General features: G+C 45.7%; 2 protein-coding genes across 2 annotated transcripts; both read left to right on the top strand.

Annotated features, from left to right (window-relative positions):
* The first annotated feature begins 302 nt into the window (after positions 1 to 302).
* Positions 303 to 5,805, top strand: LOC119793663 (integrator complex subunit 3 homolog). Its single transcript, XM_038300874.1, has 2 exons — positions 303 to 1,392; positions 5,162 to 5,805. Exons 1-2 carry the CDS (start codon positions 583 to 585, stop codon positions 5,768 to 5,770), a joined length of 1,419 nt encoding a protein of 472 aa, XP_038156802.1. The 5' UTR covers positions 303 to 582; the 3' UTR covers positions 5,771 to 5,805.
* Positions 5,759 to 21,378, top strand: LOC119793662. Its single transcript, XM_038300873.1, has 9 exons — positions 5,759 to 6,219; positions 7,410 to 7,553; positions 7,826 to 7,939; positions 8,044 to 8,136; positions 13,416 to 13,562; positions 13,644 to 13,748; positions 17,159 to 17,246; positions 19,140 to 19,260; positions 19,938 to 21,378. Exons 1-9 carry the CDS (start codon positions 5,893 to 5,895, stop codon positions 20,407 to 20,409), a joined length of 1,611 nt encoding a protein of 536 aa, XP_038156801.1. The 5' UTR covers positions 5,759 to 5,892; the 3' UTR covers positions 20,410 to 21,378.
* The last annotated feature ends 361 nt before the right edge of the window (positions 21,379 to 21,739 follow it).

The raw sequence follows: 21,739 nt of genomic DNA, 5'->3' as shown, positions 1-21,739 counted from the left end.
TTTGAATCAATTTAACTGAATGATCCGGTGAATTGGAAAGTGCCCCCAATTAATTCTAAATTTAAGTAAAGAAAAAGTTAAATTAGATTTATTTGAATTATTAAGACAGTAACATTTGCAGAATAATATTTCTATATCTAAAAGTAACACATTTTTATAATAGAATTTAGTTTCTGAGAGTCATTTCGGTCCACACTCCATTCCAGCAGATGGCGGAAATACATCTGTTGTTTGCCAACCGCAAAAAAAAAAAAAAAAATGTAAAGAAGAAGAAGAAGAAGCAGTTTGTCGTCGTGTTTTGGACCGCGGACTGAATCCGCTCCGTTGGTTCCGCTCCGGGAGTTCTACGCAACCGCTGCCGCGGAGGGTTAAGCTAGGCTAGTTCAAAACTCCTCCCGCTAACTCTCAGCTTCCAGAGATTCCAGCGCTTCCATCAATGCTGCCATTCATTCCCGCGCAGGGCTTTACCTACCAGCACAAGCCGGTTTTATAAAGGACTTTTTATTCAGCGATATTCTCTGAAGAAACGGCGAACAGCAGCAAGGCCCCCAGTGTAAGCTAACGGTTAACCCCAAAGCTAAAATGGCGGACAGAGAGGGTGATAGCGGAGCTATCGGAACAATAACAGTGGCGGAGCCGCCAGGGACAGAGGCTTCCCTGAGCAGCCAGTCTGCGGAGCCTACAGCAGGCCAGCCTGTCGCCCAGGTGCTACAGCCCCAGGAGAAGGTATCGACGTTTCTGGTGGCTGAGTGCGAGCAGCCCGCAGAGAGCTCAGAGCCCGGGTCCTGCGCGGATGGCAGCCAGCAGTCCCTGAGTGGAGCAGAAGGCTGTCAGGTGGAGCAGCGGGTGGTGGTGGGCGCAGAGTTCACAGACCTGGCTAACACCACCATCATCTACGTGCAGCCAGACGGCAGCCTGGTGGAGAGCTCCGGGCTAACGGTGGAGGAGCAGCAGGCGGTGCTCAGTCAGCTCAGCAAGCAGCAGATCGTTCAGGTTTCTGACACCGAGGCCGTCCAGCTGCTCCAGCACAGCCAGCTGGTCAAAGCCGCCCCGGTCCACAAGACCTCTCTGGATCCGAGTCAGCTGCAGCAGGTCATAAACCAGGTCACCAAGTCTCAGAACCAGGACAACCTGCAGCAAGTCAAGATCCAACAGGTTCCGACCCAGCAGAAGCAGGTCCAGGTTCCGACCCAGCAGAAGCAGGTCCAGGTTCCGACCCAGCAGAAGCCGGTCCAGGTTCCGACCCAGCAGAAGCCGGTCCAGGTTCCGACCCAGCAGAAGCAAGTCCAGGTTCCTCCACAGACCCTGAAGGTGTCTCCTCAGAAGAACGCCTCCACTCAGCTGAAAAGTGTGGCGCAGCAGGTGGCCCTGCAGTCCAGCACTGTGGTCCAGGTGAGTTCAGGCTCCATCAGGAAGTTCCCCTTTCCTCCCACAGGGCTGCAGGATCATCTCTCAGGTCTGAGCTGCTTTAGACTGATTTCACACTAGTGCAGGAATCCCCAAACTCAGCCCTGGAGGGCTGCTGTCCTGCAGGGTTTAGAGGTACAGCTGATTTCCATTGATAGCTGATCATCAGGCTTCTGCTGAACTACATTAATCAGAATCAGCTGTGCTGAGGCTGAGAAACCTCTAAAACCTGCAGGACAGCGGCCTTCCAGGACCGCCTTGGGGATGCCTTCACTAGTCCTTAAATTCCCTCAATACAGAAACGCAGGAGCAGGAAATGTTTGGAGGTTGGTCCACAGAGGAAAAGCTTTTTAATCCCGGTCTATGCATTAAAGTTTTAATGTCAAATAATTCTGGCTTGAACATCTATATAAATGTACTCTTTATCGGACCACGGTTTCCCAAAAGTTTGAAAATTTCTATAAAAAAAAAAATTCTGTCTTAAAATCTGAGTTTTTTTTTTTTTCGTTATCTTATGCAGACCAGTTAGTTCTACGTCAGCCTGAACATCTAAATTTATCCAATCATATATCAACGATCATCTGTCAATCAAATGTTTTCAGTCATAGCATCTTGATTCATATGTCGCAGCTAATATACGTAACGATTGAAATTAGAATAATTTCTTTTCCCATTGAGTTCCGTCCCAGTGTTCACGGGGATGGACGTCTGTGTCTTCAGCAGGCGTAGAGCTAACAGAACTGGCAGCGTTGTGAGGCAAGGGCTCAAACATGTATGGCTGTAAGCCTTCTACACCAAACCAAGCTTCTGCCGCCGTGGCGTCCTCTTCCACAACAACTATGTCCCCGCTTTCCTCCTCTAAATAAAAAAATGTGTGACGGAGGAGACCCATCCACGACCTCTGACACCAAACTCTCCTCCTCTTGCATGTTTCCGCTGTCCATAGTGTTCCTTGACAGTGTCGTTTCTAAGTCACCAATTTAATGCTACTTGCTCCCAATGGAATTTCCCATTGCTAACCTACTAGCACTAAGTTGCTAACTGGTTAGTAAGATGCTTCCGAAAAACCAGCTACAACCAAACTTGCTTGCGAACCTTCCGCCACAACAATCCCGCCCCCTTGATAAACGAACAATCACAATCAATTCGGAAATGCAACGGTTGAAACAGCCGCTTCCCTATGACTTTAAAGCAGGGTTTTATTATTTTTTTTATGAAATTCCAAAAAAGTTAAAATCCACTGGACTTTGTTTCCAAGTTTGAAGACGTTTCTCTTCCCATCCAGGAAGATTTTTCAATTCAAAATGTCAGAAATGGCGTTCAGAGTTCTAGGCTTTATACAGTAGCCCAACAAAGCCTTTTTTTTGTTCAGAAAACATGAAAATTGAAACGGACGATTGGCTCCACCCCTTTGGAATGGGGGTGATTTAGTATGAAACTCATTTAGCATCGGAGCGTCGGGTCGCACAGCGTGAGAACAAACATCGTGAGCTGTGAACTTTTAAAGCTTGTGGTTTAGTTGTACAGTTTGAGCTGTAGCTGCGTGCAACCATTGCAAATATCGCACAGTGTATGCCCGGCTTAATAACGGTAAAAGTAATACTCTCAAGTGGAATATTCAAAACGTTTTCATTTATTAACAATTACCTGACAACAAAAACACTGGTTAATTATGCATCATCAATATCCTAACATTAAAGATGATAAATCCAGAATTTATGCTCTTTTCAGAACTAGATTTTGTGTTTTATGGGATAAAGAGAAAATGATGTATCTCTGCAAGTCATCCAGCAGTCTTCAGTGAAATCATAGGTAAATAATTATTTTAATAAAAGCGTATTAAATAATCAATTTATGTAGATTTTAGTACTTGTAAATATCAATTTTATGCAGAATGATTATTGTTAAAAGTTGGTAAGTAATGACAATGGAAAAGATTTTCGCTGCAAAACTCAAACCTGAAAGAATTTTATCCATTATACCTTTTATCTAAATACATGTTTAAATATATGCTTCTATTTTGTTAGCAAAGTCTGTAGGTATAGTATATCTTGTCTTTATTTAGAAAATATGGACCTTGTTCTCGTTAATTTTCCTGTTGGAACAGTGTAGACTGACCCTGAGGTTCGGGATTCACTTTCAGCCACCCCTCAGTGTACATTGGTTATTACCTGGACACCCGTATAAACATTTTCTGGCTACGCCTCTGCATCAGTCTATCTTCAAGTTTTTTTATTATATTTTTTTTTGTGTCTGAAAACAGGTTTGAATTTAACATTGACAGTAGAGTAGGTTTCTTTTTCCCTTGCCTCATCCTGTCAGGCTGCAAATCACATGGAGGGTTTATGTGGCGTTATAAATCAATGAACCACCAACCAGTGTTCTGGGTTAAGTCAGCCTGCTTCATCTGCTAGCTGAAAAATGTCACCGATCGCCTGGAACAGGAGAGACCGGCAGCCCAATGAGAGCGGTGGTGACTGGAGTGCCTCGCCCTTAGGGGAAGATGGAGGCTGAGCAGCAGGAAGGGGTCACATTTGATTCTAAGATCCAGATAATCGCTTACATTCACGCTCCAAGGCATGAAGGGAATCTTTGATCTTCAGGATCATCACGACTAACAGCGAGACTTGTCAGAATCAGTTAAAGCTCAAAGGTCTGGCAGTGATGGAGCGTCTGTGTAGTTCCCTCTGCTCCTAAAGAAGTGAAACGTATTAAAATCCCTCTGATGATGGCATGGTGTCTCATTCAATGATCTCTATTTATTTAATGGACTGCTGATTGGCTGAAAAAAGTGAAGCCACCGTCCGCCATGCTGGTACTCCCCACTCAGACACTACAAGCTGAACCCACCCACAGAGACACGCAGTAGAAATGCCTCCCTGTGCAGCATCTACTCATTCACTCTTCAGCAATCCCTCACACTAAGCATGCTTGTAGCGACAGTGGAGAGGAAAAACTCCCTTTTAACAGGAAGAAACCTCCAGCAGAACCAGGCTCAGTGTGAGCGGCCATCTGCTGAGGCCGACTGGGATTCAAGGAGACAGAAGCAGACATAGAAAAAGAAGCATAGATACAAAAGGCAACTGTCAACCAGCTCCACAGGCGGCCCTGTTCAGGAAACACACAGCCAGGCAGACGAGCTCCGAGCCAGCTTCCATGTCAGAGGATGAAGAGAGCACATCCAGTTAGTCACAGTCAGAGAAACAGGACTACACTGGAAAACAGGCCAAGCTCCAACATCTAGAAACAAAGAGTTGATGGCAGCAACAGATCTGATATTTCTCTCCAGGATGGAGTCATAGCCAAACAGGAACAGACCAGATGAAGCTACTATGAGAAAAAGCAGAAAGAGCAGAACATTAGAGATTGAACTGAGAAATTCTGCAGAGTGGGAGAATAGAGATAGATTGATGAAAAAGTAAAATTCACCAACATCCCTTCATGGTTTCCTATGGTTGTGCTGTTCTACTATCAGCACAGTGACCAGGACCAGGGAGGATGACTGTTTTTATCTTTATTCAACCTGCAGTAACTGATCCAGACACATTCTGCTCCGTTTCCATCACATTAACTCTCTTCCTCGTGTTGATTGACTACTACTGCTGTAGTAGTCAAGGGTTATGGCAGGATAACCTCACATCTAGCATCTCAGTCTTTTACAAGCCCCCCCCTTCAGATGTTTCCATGGTTGCAATGATTTTCCATCATAACTTCAGCTCCAATAATCTCTTTCTTTGTGTTTTTGTCTTTCCAGTCGGAACCTACAAGGATTCAGATCCAAGTTCCTCTTAAGCAGGAGGTGAAAACACTGCAGCAGAAGACGGTGACCATCAGTCACCCTCAGGTGAAGCTGTCAGCCGGTCTGAGCAACGCGCAGATCATCCACATCCAGCCCATGGTGGGTCAGCAGGGTCAGCAGATCCTGCTGCAGCAGAACCCAGGGGAGCCCGCCATACAGCTGCTGCTGCAGAACGCCACCCCTGTGGTCGGGTCTCTGCTGCCCCTGGTCCACAAGGTGACAGGCCCGGCTGCCGTAGCAACCAGCTCCTCCAGTCCGGGTCAAAAGCTTTCCACCATCAGGGTGACCACGGCGTCCACTCTCAAAGATCTGCCGGCCTCCAGCTGTAAGGCGCCTCCTTCTGCTCCTGCTAAAACTGTTAGCGTTTCTCTGGTTAAGGCGCCACACAACGGCACGGAACCAGCTGCTGGGAAGGATCCGGTTAAAGCGGCTCCGGCGGCTCCTCAGCCCACCACCCTGACTGTGGCCCCCAAAGCGGCCCCGGTAACCCTAGCCTCTGGTGTCAAGGAGAGAGACAGAGAGAAAGAGAAGAAGAAGGCCAAGAAAAAGAGAAGAAGGCGTTGAAGGTCCAAACCCGGTCCGGTCGGGTTTCCAGGCCGCCCAAGTACAAAGCTAAGGACTACAAGTTCATAAAGACGGAGGACCTGGCTGAGAGCCACCAGTCGGACTCGGACGATTATTCTGACATGAGTGTAGAGGAGGAGGAGAATGGCAAACGGGCTGGGTCCGGTTCCGACAGCCCTTCGTCTGCCAGCTACAGCCTGAAGTCCCGGCGCCATCGGTGTCAGACCTGCGATAAGGCCTACATTGGTCCTGGAGGCCTGAACCGACACTACAAGCTGAACCCCACCCACGGAGAACCAGATTTTTCCAGTGTGCCGGAACCAGAGCAGAGCCGAGGGGATCCGAAGGCAGAGGAGGCCATGAAAGAGGAGGAGGACGACGGCGAGGAGGAGGAAGAGGAGGAGGAGGAGGAGGAGGAGGACAAACCTGCTGCTGTGGCAACAAACAATGTGAGACTCAGCCACCTATCAGAACTGAATGATTGCTCTTGTTCAGGTTGTTTTCAGAACATCGTGGGCCAGGTTCTGTTTACATGAGAAGAAACCGGTCAAACCCTGTGGTTCTGAAAGTTCTGGGCTCAGTAGAGGGTTAGGACACGGATGTTTGCTGGTTCAGAACCATGTTGTGAGTCAGTCTCTGCTAGAGGTCCAAAAAAGACAGAACCAGACAAAGTTTGTTAGAACTTTAACACTACGTTGACACAGCAAGCAGCAGAAGCAGCTGGTTTACATGCAAAGTCAATGGTTGATGCGCGTCAAGGAGCAGCAAAAGCTCCTGCAGCATCTAGAGCAGCAGGAGCAGCGCATCATGAGCTTCTGAGCATCTGAGGCACTTTAGAAGCAGCAGCTGCAGGAGTTGGAAATATGTAACTTTAACTGCTGGACGCGCCACATCAACCAATCAGAGAAGCTGATCTGGGAGCTGGCAGGGAGTCAGACACAGCACTGCTGATGAAGAGCACTATGATCACTCCTCTGAAACAGTTTAACGCCTAAATTCACTTAAAATGTAGAAACCTGCCGGCAGAATATGTTTGCTTTTATTATCCTGGTTCCTGCAGTTTGTAGCACATAACTGAAAAACGCTAACATCTACTTCCAGCCACCACGAATATTTGCAGAAAATCGCTTAGAGGCGAGCGGGCCTGAGGCAGCTGCTGCTGGGGATTCCCAGGGACGGCGCCCCGCCGGTATGTGTGGGTCTGAGCGGCTCCCACAGAGAAATAATATTTGAAGGCAGGATGGTAATCTGGATGAACTGACTGCACAGACCATGTTTTCAGATGGACTCAAAGGATTCAAACTACTTTTTACCCACTGATCACAGCAAATATAGCTGCCATTAAAGGCAAAGAAAGGATAGGGTAGCTCCGCCCAACGCGCATCAGACCCACTTTTCCACCGCGCAGCCAGAGCAGTTTTTTATTATTAACTTTTCAGAATCTGTCCAAATCAAATGTGGGGAATTGTTGTAATGTGCTGTAGCTGATTTTAGGAACATTATGATTGGAAGTCACAGAAATGCTGCAGGTTTTGGATGGTCCACTAAGCATTTCATGTTGAAACATGTTCAGAACGTCCCGGTTCTATCATCAGGTTCTGATCCTGTTAGCTGACCCGTTTGCTCTGCTTGTCCTCAGGGAGACCGCGGCCGTGTGGAAACCGAAGGACTCGGCATCCTTCAGCACCGCGGCCCCGGGCGCCCCAGGGGCCGGGGGAGAGGAAGAGGACGGGGGAGAGGAAGAGGCAGGGGCCGAGGCCGATCCCTGGGGCCTCCTCCTAAGGTTGGTCAGCTTTCAATGCGTCACTAAAACGTTTGCTCCAGATTCGTGCTGTGGATCAGCCTTTTGTTCCCTGAACGTCTCATCTACCAGGTTCTGCTTCCAGGTCTGATGAGGGATTTCTGTCTCAGTCTGATCAAAAATCAGCATTTAAAAAAACAAACACTTTAGGTCAGATTGAAACCTTCCAGAACCAGTGAGGGACCACCTGTGCCTTCTTCCAATCAGATTATGTTTGATGTTTCTTCTGTCATCTGATTGGTTGGTTCTGGCAGGTGACAGTTGGGCTGGTGGGTAGACCCGGTCGTCGAGGGCGTCCCCCGAAGCTCGGCGTCCTCCCAGTGACTGTCAAGCAGCTGGCAGAGAGGAGACAGCAAAGGCTGCAGGAGGTAAAAGGAAGCTCTGCTGGTCACCAGCGTTCTGTGATGTCAGGAGGTCACTGAGCTGCTGACCTCATGCCTGACCAGTGATCTGTGTCTCTGGCTGCCTACAGCTGGTGGAGCAGTGTGAGGATGAAGAACTGATGGAGGTCGTTCTTCCTCGTTTGACCAGTATGTTAAGTCTGTGGGAGCTGCTGCTGGCAAAGGTGAGTAAAACATTTACACAAGCATGAGACCAGCAGTGATCAACAATAAAGGCGTTAATGCTGAGGAAGAGATTTGGACACATTTGTGTTTATTCCAGCCTGGAATGGATTCGTTAGATTAGATTAGATGAGCTTTATTGATCTCACAGCGGAGAAATCCACTGGTCACATATTGGCATAATAATTAAAGAAGGTGCAAACAAGGAGGAAAAAGGTGCATTAAGAATAAATAATATACACTATATTGCCAAAAGTATTTGCTCACCCATCCAAATTATTGGAATCAGGTGTTCCAATCACTTCCATGGCCACAGGTGTATAAATTCAAGCACCTAGGCATGCAGACTGTTTTTACAAACATTTGTGAAAGAATGGGTCGCTCTCAGGAGCTCAGTGAATTCCAGCGTGGAACTGTGATAGGATGCCACCTGTGCAACAAATCCAGTCGTGAAATTTCCTCGCTCCTAAATATTCCACAGTCAACTGTCAGCTGTATTATAAGAAAATGGAAGTGTTTGGGAACGACAGCAACTCAGCTACGAAGTGGTAGGCCACGTAAACTGACGGAGCGGGGTCAGCGGATGCTGAAGCGCATAGTGCGAAGAGGTCGCCAACTTTCTGCAGAGTCAATCACTACAGACCTCCAAACTTCATGTGGCCTTCAGATTAGCTCAAGAACAGTGCGCAGAGAGCTTCATGGAATGGGTTTCCATGGTCGAGCAGCTGCATCCAAGCCATACATCACCAAGTGCAATGCAAAGCGTCGGATGCGGTGGTGTAAAGCACGCCGCCACTGGACTCTAGAGCAGTGGAGACGCGTTCTCTGGAGTGACGAATCGCGCTTCTCCATCTGGCAATCTGATGGACGGGTCTGGGTTTGGCGGTTGCCAGGAGAACGGTACTTGTCTGACTGCATTGTGCCAAGTGTAAAGTTTGGTGGAGGGGGGATTATGGTGTGAGGTTGTTTTTCAGGAGCTGGGCTTGGCCCCTTAGTTCCAGTGAAAGGAACTCTGAATGCTTCAGCATACCAAGACATTTTGGACAATTCCATGCTCCCAACTTTGTGGGAACAGTTTGGAGCTGGCCCCTTCCTCTTCCAACATGACTGTGCACCAGTGCACAAAGCAAGGTCCATAAAGACATGGATGACAGAGTCTGGTGTGGATGAACTTGACTGGCCTGCACAGAGTCCTGACCTCAACCCGATAGAACACCTTTGGGATGAATTAGAGCGGAGACTGAGAGCCAGGCCTTCTCGTCCAACATCAGTGTGCGACCTCACAAATGCGCTTCTGGAAGAATGGTCAAAAATTCCCATAAACACACTCCTAAACCTTGTGGACAGCCTTCCCAGAAGAGTTGAAGCTGTTCTAGCTGCAAAGGGTGGACCGACGTCATATTGAACCCTATGGATTAGGAACGGGATGTCACTTAAGCTCATATGTGAGTCAAGGCAGGTGAGCAAATACTTTTGGCAATATAGTGTATATACAGTATCTCAAGGATTAAGGTGCAAGTGTACATGTATGAAAAACAAAATAAAAATAAGAAAATAAAAAAATCCAAGGGAGTAACACAGAGGTTTGAGGTGACATATTTACAATCCGGATGGTTTATATACAGGTGGATTGACTTTTACGTTAAAGTGTAGTAGGTAAGGAACAACGGTGAGGTAGTGGTATGACTATTATATTCACATATATTGCATAGTCAGCATATTGCACAGAATATTGCACAGTCAATAAATAAAAAAAATACAATATAGCTGCACAGTGGTTTTTACAGGAGTTATTGTGGTGATAGTGCAGCATTATACACTCACCGGCCACTTTATTAGGTACCCCATACTAGTAACGGGTTGGACCCCCTTTTGCCTTCAGAACTGCCTCAATTCTTCGTGGCATAGATTCAATAAGGTGCTGGAAGCATTCCTCAGGGAGTTTGGTCCATATTGACATGATGGCATCACACAGTTGCCGCAGATTTGTCGGCTGCACATCCATGATGCAAATCTCCCGTTCCACCACATCCCAAAGATGCTCTATTGGATTGAAATCTGGTGACTGTGGAGGCCATTTGAGTGCAGTGAACTCATTGTCATGTTCAAGAAACCAGTCTGAGATGATTCCAGCTTTATGACATGGCGCATTATCCTGCTGAAAGTAGCCATCAGAAGTTGGGTACATTGTGGTCATAAAGGGATGGACATGGTCAGCAACAATACTCAGGTAGGCTGTGGCGTTGCAACGATGCTCAATTGGTACCAAGGGGCCCAAAGAGTGCCAAGAAAATATTCCCCACACCATGACACCACCACCACCAGCCTGAACCGTTGATACAAGGCAGGATGGATCCATGCTTTCATGTTGTAGACGCCAAATTCTGACCCTAACATCCGAATGTCGCAGCAGAAATCGAGACTCATCAGACCAGGCGACGTTTTTCCAATCTTCTATTGTCCAATTTCGATGAGCTTGTGCAAATTGTAGCCTCAGTTTCCTGTTCTTAGCTGAAAGGAGTGGCACCCGGTGTGGTCTTCTGCTGCTGTAGCCCATCTGCCTCAAAGTTCGACGTACTGTGCGCTCAGAGATGCTCTTCTGCCCACCTTGGTTGTAACGGGTGGTTATTTGAGTCACTGTTGCCCTTCTATCAACTCGAACCAGTCTGGCCATTCTCCTCTGACCTCTGGCACCAACAAGGCATTTCCGCCCACAGAACTGCCACTCACTGGATGTTTTTTCTTTTTCGGACCATTCTCTGTAAACCCTAGAGATGGTTGTGCGTGAAAATCCCAGTAGATCAGCAGTTTCTGAAATACTCAGACCAGCCCTTCTGGCACCAACAATCATGCCACGTTCAAAGTCACTCAAATCACCTTTCTTCCCCATACTGATGCTCGGTTTGAACTGCAGGAGATTGTCTTGACCATGTCTACATGCCTAAATGCACTGAGTTGCCGCCATGTGTTTGGCTGCTTAGAAATTAAGTGTTAACGAGCAGTTGGACAGGTGTACCTAATAAAGTGACCGGTGAGTGTAGAGTCTGGTGGCAGCCGGAATGCTGACCTCCTTCTTACAGACAGGGTGTCTAAGTCTCTGACTAAAGGAGCTGCTCAGCTCCTCTACAGTCTGGTGCAGGAGGTGAGAGGTGTTGTCCATGATGGATGTGAGTTTGGAGAGCATCCTCTTCTCAGCCACTTCCTCCAAGATTAATCTTAATTAAGATTAAGATGTAATAAGACGTTCAGTCGCAGCATATGGAGCTGAAATTCATTTGTTTCAATTGTTTACTTCTGTAGCTCCAATTCATCGTGTCAGCCCAGGTCTTTATAGATCTAGATCAACCAGAAAATCCAGTCAGATTCAAGTTTGTAAGGAAAAAGCAGCTGATTGCATCCAGTCACTGACTTTGCAGGATCCAGGCAGGAGAGATCAGGGCAGCTGGAAGTCATTTGGATCAGGGGGTGCTGTGAAACAGATTTATTAATTTTTTTTTTTTTTTGGACAAAATACCTATGAGCCTATAGGCTTATTTAAAATACAATAAATAAATAGGGCTAAGGCAAATTTATACTCAGAAACCAGATCGTCTGCGTAGGTGTAGCGGTGACGTCCCCCCCACACCCTACACCCTTCCACAGACAATCTGCTGCACCTCTCCAAAATTGACAGACAGGAGGCCTCTGATTGGTCAAATCTACATCCGATCTACACTATGCGTATTTCCTGTTTGGTTCCTTACCGGCTTGTTTTGTTTGTCCAACTGCCATTGTGTAAAACGACTGTTGAAGATGGACCAGCTAGAAGAGCGAGGTGCAGGAGAACGCTGGGACCCTTTTTCCACCTGGATCCCTGCTCTTTTTAATCCTCATGTCCTTCTGTTGCCCCCCACTTCCTCACTGCCTCGGCCGTATCTAGACCTACAGCTAGTTCCTGATTTTCCCCTTTTGCCTTGTGGCGTGGAATAACATAGCATCAAGCTCACTGAGACACACTGCTGCCGGGAGGATAACCAGCCCTTAACACACAGACATCATTTATCAGTTAATAAAATTTCACATTATAACATTTTCAGAGGCTTAGGCCAAGTTGAAAAGTCTGCATTTACGAAGGAGTTGTCTCTTTATCTCTATGAGTAAAATGGCCAAAACAGTCTAGGTGCAGAACCTGCACTGTGAGGTTCTCCTCCGCTGTCAGAACCAGTTTATTCAAAGCCTTTCCAAGTTAAAGCGAAGTAAAATAAAAGTTAGTATATTAGGAATATTTTACATTCTGTCTTCATTTCCTCGGTCTCCATAATAGAAATATTTTCTCTATTTATGTGTTCAATGATTTATATATAATCTCTGTCCAGTTCAACTGGATAAAGTAAAAAAATGCAAGAAAATGTCAAAATAACAATAATGTGTATTTGCCAGTGTTATATTCTATTTTTTTTATTCTTTCAGTATTGTTTGTGCTGTTGTACCACATAGATAAACCAATGGAGGCTGGGATTTCATATTAACTAAGCTTTGGGTTCTCAGTGAATTACTGAATACCTCCATAATGACCACAATAGACAATAACTTCAGTTTACTTTTCCACGACACCTGAGAAAACAGTGGAAATGAAACAAACTTTCAAATGTCTATTTTATTTAATTTATGGTGAAAAAAGCAGATTTCCCAGCATGACGCAGCGTTTAACTTTAGGTGAAGCTCCAGCAGGAGAAACATCCGTCTGTAAGAGACAGATCATGTTGGAATAAGTGAAAGAAAATCACTTAAAAATTATAAGAAAACATGATTTTCTTGGTTTTTAAGTGGTGAGACGGCAGATCTAAGTGAGCTCTCACCTCACAAAAAGAAAATGTCCTTCTAATAAAATGTGGCAGCTCATACAAACTACTCCTGAATGCTTCGATTGAAATATCTGGAATAATCTTGCAGTCCTGGCAGTGCAGAAGACCCTGCTGTGCAGGTCTGCAGATGCCTCTCAAAATGGCAGACCGTGAGGAGAACATCATGACTCAGCTCTGTCCTGTTAAAGCTCATCCATCCTGTGAAGCATGGAGGCGACGGTGTCATGGTTTAGGATCAGTTATAGCAGCATATCTGCAGCAAATCCCCCGTCTTTTAAAACAAACCTCAGCTCAAAATCAGCTGCTGTGGATCTGGTTCTGTTTGCTCCTTATAAGGTTCCCATCTCTTGTTTTCTTAGTTTATTGGACAGCCTTCACAGGGAGTAGGGAAGCAGACCAGTAGGTTATTAACGTTTGACGTCCTCCTCCTCCTTCAGCTGGACTGCAAGAGTTCAGCCTGCAGCAGTTTCCCAGACATCTACCACGAGTTTGAATCTCTGCATGGCCAAGTTAGACAGACTGCACAGGACTACATCTCCAGTCCTCTAGGTGGAGCCATGCCGGTGGAGGTCAGGAACATCGAGGTGAGCCCATCTTTCCTTTCCGAGTCCAGCAGCTGTGAGCAGCAGGTCATGTGACGCGGCGTCCGTTCTCCACTGTTGCAGGTGGCCAGGTCTCTGGGGATCCTGGATGAGGTGAACAAGATGAAAGTGGTTCCTGGAGCGGCCCCAGTCTCGGCTGTGAACAGTAAAAATGTGCGGTACATGGGGGTAAGCATAATGTCAGGAAGTTTGGGATATGTAAAACCATCACACATTTGACCAAAGAGCTGAACACCAGGAAAGCATTGCTAAAATGTAACAATCAGAACAAAATCAAGGAGCATTAAAACAGATTTAAAGCAAAGGAGAAGCTGGAAATAAGCCGTAAACTTTGTTTTAATGTAAATCTGCAGGAATCAGTGATGTTTCAGTCCTGATTTTAGAGACCAACAGTTTATGAACATAGCTACTGAGCATCTATAACCTGCCTTAGCCTGTTTAGTTCTGGTTCTGACCACACGGGGGCAGCAGGCCTCAGCTCTACGAAGGTCATTTTTAATTAAAACTATTTGTGCATTGTAACCAGAATGTTCCCATTTTGGACAAATAAGACAGGTGGTTTGAGAGGGGCTTGAAGGAAGCCATCTATGTTAAGAAAGAGAAACCAACCTTAAACAGAGGGGAGGGGACTCAGATTTCAGCTTTCAGAAACCTACAATGCAGCGATAGAGTTGATTCCTTCCCGCTATCATCTCAACCCCTTTACAGGGGAACAGAAGACCTCATCTATTCAGCCAGGCCAACAATTCCCTCTAACGACCCCCTTTCAGAGACATAGACAGGTATGGGGCATTGCAGGCTAACAAAGAAGCCAAACGACCTCCATTCCAAGGGGGTGGACCTGTCCATCCGTTTCTATTTGCATGTTTTCTAAACAAAAACAAGGTTTTGTTGGGCTGCTGGATAAAACCTGGAACTAAACGCTATTTCTGACATTTTGAATTGAAAAAGCTTCCTGGATGGGAAGAGAAACGTCTTCAAATTTGGAAACAAAGTTCAGTGGATTGTTTTTAACTTTTTTTGGAATCCATCCGTCTTCTGTGCTGCTTGTCCATCAGGGTGAATGCCACCTTTACCAACGCAGCTTCTACGCCATCAAAGACCGCCTCCCCAAACAGGATCAGTTAGACTGAAATTTATACAAATTTCAGTTTTTGAGGAAGATGATCTGAGTGAGAAGTCTTTAAACTCTGAGGGAACCAGATCCAGACAGTAAATACAGGTGCTGGTCATAAAATTAGAATATCATGAAAAAGTAGATTGATTTCAGTAATCAATTTCAGTAAAATCAAAGACCGCCTCCCCAAACAGGATCAGTTAGACTGAAATTTATACAAATTTCAGTTTTTGAGGAAGATGATCTGAGTGAGAAGTCTTTAAACTCTGAGGGAACCAGATCCAGACAGTAAATACAGGTGCTGGTCATAAAATTAGAATATCATGAAAAAGTAGATTGATTTCAGTAATTCCATTTAAAAAGTGAAACTTGTATATTATATTCATACATTACATACAAACTCATATATTTCAGATGTTTATTTTGTTTAATTTTGATGAATTCAAATGACAACAAATGAAAATCTCAAATTCATCATATCAGAAAATTAGAATATTACTGAAGACCAATAAAAACAAAGGATTTATAGAAATGTTGGCCAACTGAAAAGTATGAACATGAAAAGTATGAGCATGTACAGCACTCAGTATTTAGTTGGGCCTCCTTTGGCCTGTATTACTGCAGCAATGCGGCGTGGCATGGAGTCGATCAGTCTTTGGCACTGCTCAGGTGTTATGATAGCCCAGGTTGCTCTAATAGTGGCTTTTAGCTCTTCTGAATTGTTGGGTCTGGTGTATTGCATCTTCTTCTTCACAATACCCCATAGATTTTCTATGGGGTTAAGGTCAGGAGAGTTTGCTGGCCAATTAAGAACAGGGATACCATGGTCCTTCAACCAGGTACTGGTAGCTTTGGCACTGTGTGCAGGTGCCAAGTCCTGTTGGAAAATGAAATCTGCATCTCCAAAAAGTTGGTCAGCTGCAGGAAGCATGAAGTGCTCTAAAACTTCCTGGTATGTGGCTGCGTTGACCCTGGACCTCAGAAAACACAATGGACCAACACCAGCAGATGACATGGCACCCCAAACCATCACTGACTGTGGAAACTTTACACTGGACTTCAAGCAACGTGGATGAAGTGCCTCTCTTCTTTTCCTCCAGACTCTGGGACCTTGATTTCCAAAGGAAATGCAAAATTTACTTTCATCAGAGAACATGACTTTGGACCACTCACCAGCAGTCCAGTCCTGTTTCTCTTTAGCCCAGGCAAGACGCTTCTGACGCTGTCTGTGGTTCAAGAGTGGCTTGACACAAGGAATGCGACAGCAGAAACCCATGTCTTTCATACGTCTGTGTGTGGTGGTTCTTGAAGCACTCACTCCAGCTGCAGTCCACTCTTTGTGAATCTCCCCCACATTTTTGAATGGGTTTTGTTTCACAATCCTCTCCAGGGTGCGGTTATCTCTCTTGCTTGTACACTTTTTTCGACCACATCTTTTCCTTCCCTTCGCCTCTCTATTAATGTGCTTGGACACTGAGCTCTGTGAACAGCCAGCCTCTTTAGCGATGACCTTTTGTGTCTTGCCCTCCTTGTGCAAGGTGTCGATGGTCGTCTTTTGGACAACTGTCAAGTCAGCAGTCTTCCCCATGATTGTGTAGCCTATAGAACTAGACTGAAAGACCATTTAAAGGCTTTTGCAGGTGGTTTGAGTTAATTAGCTGATTAGAGTGTGGCACCAGGGGCCATCAATTTTGAACCTTTTCACAATATTCTAATTTTCTGATATGATGAATTTGAGATTTTCATTTGTTGTCATTTGTAATCATCAAAATTAAAAAAAATAAACATCTGAAATATATGAGTTTGTATGTAATGTATGAATATAATATACAAGTTTCACTTTTTAAATGGAATTACTGAAATCAATCTACTTTTTCATGATATTCTAATTTTATGACCAGCACCTGTAGTTATCAAAGTGACATCATTCAGTGGTTTGAAGTATCTAAAACATTTCTTTACCTGGAGTCAACCCTGCTCTGATAATCCTCACAGAAAAGCTAATTTCCAGATGATAACGGCTGGTTCATAAAGACCTTCAGAAACCCAGAAGAATGCGAGTAAAGACCCCGTAGAGAAGATTACAACTAAGAACAAATCAGTCAGGGTGGAAAACTCAGTCTGGACTAGAGCTGAAACTATTAATCTGATCGATTATTGAAATAATTGTTAACTAATTTAGTAATGGCTTAATCGTTAACTGGAGTATAGATCGAAATATGAGAGATTAATCTATTAGCAAAATAATGGCGTTGCAGGCCTAGGTTAGGCCAGGCTTCCTCCGTTACGCTCCTCCAGCTCTGCTGATGGAATCACATGACCAGGTCATCAGCAGGAGGAGGCGGTTGCAGGCTGAGGAGGGGATTCAGGTGTGGAAACAGAGAAGCATCTAGAGGCTGCAGAAAAGTAGATGCACCTTCAGTTTCACTTTAACGTAATCAAACGTCTTCTTGTTCTCCAGAACTCCAAGATGTTGCCGCCATCGAAGAGATTTAAGATGGAAAACAACATTGGAGATCACCAGAACGGCACCGAGGCGCCAAGAGCAGGTACCGATCCAAAGCATGTATTTATAATTCAGCCTGTTTGATGGACATGCGTGAGGCTCCGCCCTCTTTGCTGGTAGAGAGGCAGACGTGTAGGATGGCGGTTAACACGGGATTAATGAGGCGCTGCATGCAGAGCTTACATTTATTTGTTTCAATTGTTTACTTCTTTAGCTCCAATTCATCGTGTCAGCCCAGGTCTTTATAGATCTAGATCAACCAGAGCATCCAGTCAGATTCAAGTTTGTAAGGAAAAAGCAGCTGATTGCATCCAGTCACTGACTTTGCAGGATCTAGACAGGAGAGATCAGGGCCGCTGGAAGTCATTTGGATCAGGGGGTGCTGTGAAATTACTTTTCTTTTTTTTTGGACAAAATACCTATGAGCCTTAAGGCTTATTTAAAATACAATAAATAAAGAGATTGAGATTCACTACTTCATTGTCACTTCAGTGCATGCAACCAGGGCCTGTAACACACAGACATCATTAATCAAATTAATCATTTATCAGTTAATTAACTTCACAATGATACTTTTTAGTGGCTTTATGTCTATTTGAAAATTTTTATTTAAAATGGCCTTTGAACATTAGTTAGTATTTTATCTGTGTGGTTTTATGGTTATTTTACTGTTTTGTTTTTTCTTCGTATGTTATTTTATTGTAATGTCTCATTTTAACTATGTATGCTGTTTTTATTGTACGGTTTTGTTTTTAACTATGAATTTTGTAGCACTTTGAGATTTTTTTTAAATGTAAAGTGCAATACAAATAAAATGTATTATTATTATTATTATTATTGAAAAGCCGGCATTCACGAAGGGGTTGTCTTTCTAAGATTTGTGTCTAGGTATGACTTTTTTCTGACTGCTTTCAGACAAACAAAACACAAAATCTGATCCGTCTCTTCCACATCATGCAGCCACTGCCATCCAGCAAACCGAGCAGGAAGTGGATGTTGCCTTGTTTAATCCAGTCACGCTAGGGAGACTGTCTCCTCACTCCGGCTGCTCTCCGTTGTCGTGGTTGCGGTATCAGCGTTCTTCTTCACTGGTGGTGGTTTCAAAAAAAAAATCTAAAATGCATTCCTGTGCCATTTTTCCTCCTCGTTTCTGCCATTAGACTATGTACATTTAAAAGTCTGCCACCATAAGCGGGTTACCAAGCTCTAGCTTGCTTGATGTTGCCATGACAATGCAACTCCTGTGAACTTGTGTTGATTAGGCCTCAATATAATTACATTAACATCCAAATACACAGAATAGTAAAATAAAAAAAGTAAAAATAATTTCCCATAAATTCTTAAGTAATTTATAAAAAGTATTTTTAAAACATAAAAAAAAACTCCCTCGCCACTAGGGGAGATCTGCAGCACCCCCACTTCCCAGCGGCCATGGGAGAGATTGACTCTGCAGCAATTCCTCAGGTCTCTGTCTGAATGTGACATCATACTAATGCTACATTCTGACCACAAGCAGCAGGAGCAGCTAAAACACGTGTGCTGTTTAATTTTTTATGCTTTTACAATTGAAGACGTGCGGCTGAAGCATCTTTGCTGCTCTAGCTGCGCGGTGGAAAGGTGGGTCTGATGCACGGTGGGCGGAGCTACCCTATCTTTTCTTTGCCTTTAATGGCAGCTATATTTGCTGTGAAAATTAGTTTGAATCTAATTTGAAGTGAGAAAGTCCTCCTGAAAACATGGTCTGTGCAGTCAGCTCATCCAGATTACCATCCTGCCTTCAAAGATTATTTCTCTGTGGGAGAGGTGGCAACCTGGGGCCCCCAGGCCTTCATGGATCATGTTGCCTCAGCTCCCAGTTATGGAGCTGCTATGGGAAGAACCTCAGGATTAGGAGCTGTTTTCATATCTGTGATCATGTGTGTGTTTTCTCTCAAAGGTGCCGCTCCGGTGACCTCGGCCCCTTCCCCTCTGCTGAAGTCCTGTTCCGTCTCCATGTCTCCCCTGGATATTTCAGGTGGATCCAAAGTTCTGACCAGCTCTACTGAACCTACCTCCAGGTGAGTGGACCCTGATTCTAGTTCAACTGAGCTCCATCACCATGGAGACATTGTTTCCTTATAAAGCCGTCCAGGTAAACTAGGACTAGCCCTGACAGCTAGAAGCTCCTCAGTCTAAGAACTAATCTAAGAACAGACTGTTTCAGGACCGGCCCGGGCTATCGTTAGCCTTGGAGCTCTGCTTGTGTCCACTGTCTTCTCAACATCATAATACTTTTTTTTAATTTATGCACTAAATCATTAAATGTTCCATATAGTGAAGTTTAAATTATAATATTCTCGCCTCAAATGATCTTAAAACGTACTTTTATTGAACAACGGCAACAGAAAAGAGAACATTTAACTTAATCCTCTGAGCTCTGTGAGCGCTAACCTGGAAGCTGCAGCTGCCGCAGTGCATGCTGGGACAGTTGTCAGTACGGAGGATGGACAATTCTGCTCTGATGCATGCTGGGTAAAGAGGGAGGGGCCAGAACAACATCTGGGGACTTTGTCAGCTCTCTGCTGTTCTTGTGAATTGGAACAGTGCTATGGCTGAGGCTGATGACGGTCGAGGACACGAGAACGCACAAGAACACATAGTGAGAAACGGCCCGGGTTTAATTTCTGTTCTAAAACACTAGAATAGTTGAGTTTACGCTGATATTCTGTGGACCCATTTTGTCTTGATCTTCCAGCTCTTCTGCCACCTCCCCTGCTGCACCACCTCCCACACTGGTCCCACCTACTGCCAGCCCCCTGGAGGAGCAGAAGGAGGCGCCGGAGCCCTCAGTCCAGGACGAAGACATGGCCGACGCCTCTGACCAGATGACCCAACAAGACGGCGCTCCTAGTTCCAGCCCTAAGGGAACCACAGACACTCAGACGCTGGAGTCCAGCCCCCCCCAACCCTCAGCCTCCTCCAAGCCTGATCCTGGGTCTGCAGAGCCCAGGGAGCTGCAGGCGGGGCAGGAGATCTACATCCAGACCGAGGGGCTGACGGTCCAGCTGGCTGAGCCGGGGTCGGACGGGATCGTCATCGTCAACGGGCCAGACGGAACCACCATGCACATCCAGACCCCAGAAGGGGTTCCCCTGGAGGCGGTGCAGGCTCTGCTGGGCATCGAGGCTTCAGACGGAGACAAACCTCCTCAGCAGAGCCAAGACTGAGCTCAGCTCCCCCCGAACAGTACCGCTGATGAAGGGGCCTGAAAACGGGCGGGCGAGCGGGTGCTCTGGGTCAGCGCCAGCCAATGGGCGGCCGGGTCGAGTCCACAAACACCCGACTGTTGGCTGAGCAGGAGGCAGGGACAGAGAGGGCTGCAGCACCTCCTCCTACGACAGGTTGGAATCTAGAAGGAGGTCCAGCCGCTCTGAATGTTGGAACCATGGGGGGGGGGGGGGGGGCATATCCCACATGACAATCGTCCCTCAGAACCTTTCATTTCTCCTGTTTTACGTTGCTGGTCCGGCCCCTCCCCCTCTGACTGTCTGCACTTCATTTGTTCGTTTTTATTTTTCTGTTTCTGAAATAAATCTTTTTCAGAAATCAAACGCATGAAATGACGGATTAAATGGGGGGGCGCCTTGCTTTGGTCCGTATTTGGGTTCTGCAGAGGTCCGTCTGTCCCGTTTGGACCATTAAACCCTACAGATCCTCATACTGGGACCAGTTTGCTTCTGTCTCTGGTGTGGGCTGGGATCCCGGCCCCCAGCCTTTGTGTTTGTGTCAGGTGGGTGCGGGGCTCCAGAACATTCATTTCCTGGAGGATCAAGTGCGGAACGCTGAAGAGGAACCAGAGTTTTCCCGGAATGAGGCGGTTTTCTTAACGCCGTAGGATCTGGTGTTTCATCAGAGGAGAGAATCCTGACCCAGAAGCCTCTGCAGTGACGGCGAAGCGCTTGAGCTCTGCTGCTGCCAGGACCTTTGAACATCTCTACATCTCTTCCGTGTTTTTACCACATACGCATTTAAAACTAGAAGGTTGGATGTTTATATGTAGATAAAGACCATGAACAAAGTTAAAGAGTTTCACTATTTTATTACTTTTTATAAAGCATCAGTCATGTCTTTGAAGCGGGGGGGGTCAGTATCCACTACATGTTACCTTCTTCCAATAAAGCCCTGATAGAAACCGCCCTCAGTTTGGTGATTCAGTAGAAACAGGCAGGAGCCATCAAAGGAGGTCCACACAGTGAGACGCGGCTCCTCAGAGGATAGAGGATGTCAGGAGGAAGACTGTCTGCAGATGAGGACCCAAAATTCAGTCTAAATCATGAAAAAGTGAAACCTTTCACAATGTTCCCCCATCAGGTAAACACAGAACCCCTTCAAAGGTTTCATGAACATCCCTGGTCCAAACTGCCTTCAGGTCTGCAGAGTCCTGCTAATGACCTGATTATTTGGTTCTGGTGTGTGGAAGCAGCAGGAAGGTGTTCCTTCAAGACCTCTGCTGCAGATGGGTCCATCATGGGGAGGACAAACTGATCCATAGATTGA

Source organism: Cyprinodon tularosa, unplaced genomic scaffold, assembly GCF_016077235.1.
Source record: "Cyprinodon tularosa strain WSP-4 unplaced genomic scaffold, ASM1607723v1 ctg459, whole genome shotgun sequence".
Classification (NCBI taxonomy): Eukaryota; Metazoa; Chordata; class Actinopteri; order Cyprinodontiformes; family Cyprinodontidae; genus Cyprinodon; species Cyprinodon tularosa.
This window is presented reverse-complemented; position numbering and strand designations above follow the sequence as displayed.

Bases quoted from the DNA above. Each gene is read 5' to 3' on its own strand.
- LOC119793662 (XM_038300873.1), top strand. From the start codon at position 5,893: ATGAGTGTAGAGGAGGAGGAGAATGGCAAACGGGCTGGGTCCGGTTCC. The intron at 7,554-7,825 runs GTTGGTCAGCTT...TGGTTCTGGCAG, and splicing joins CCCTGGGGCCTCCTCCTAAG to GTGACAGTTGGGCTGGTGGG. The intron at 8,137-13,415 runs GTGAGTAAAACA...CTCCTCCTTCAG, and splicing joins GGGAGCTGCTGCTGGCAAAG to CTGGACTGCAAGAGTTCAGC.
- LOC119793663 (XM_038300874.1), top strand. From the start codon at position 583: ATGGCGGACAGAGAGGGTGATAGCGGAGCTATCGGAACAATAACAGTG. The intron at 1,393-5,161 runs GTGAGTTCAGGC...TTGTCTTTCCAG, and splicing joins AGTCCAGCACTGTGGTCCAG to TCGGAACCTACAAGGATTCA.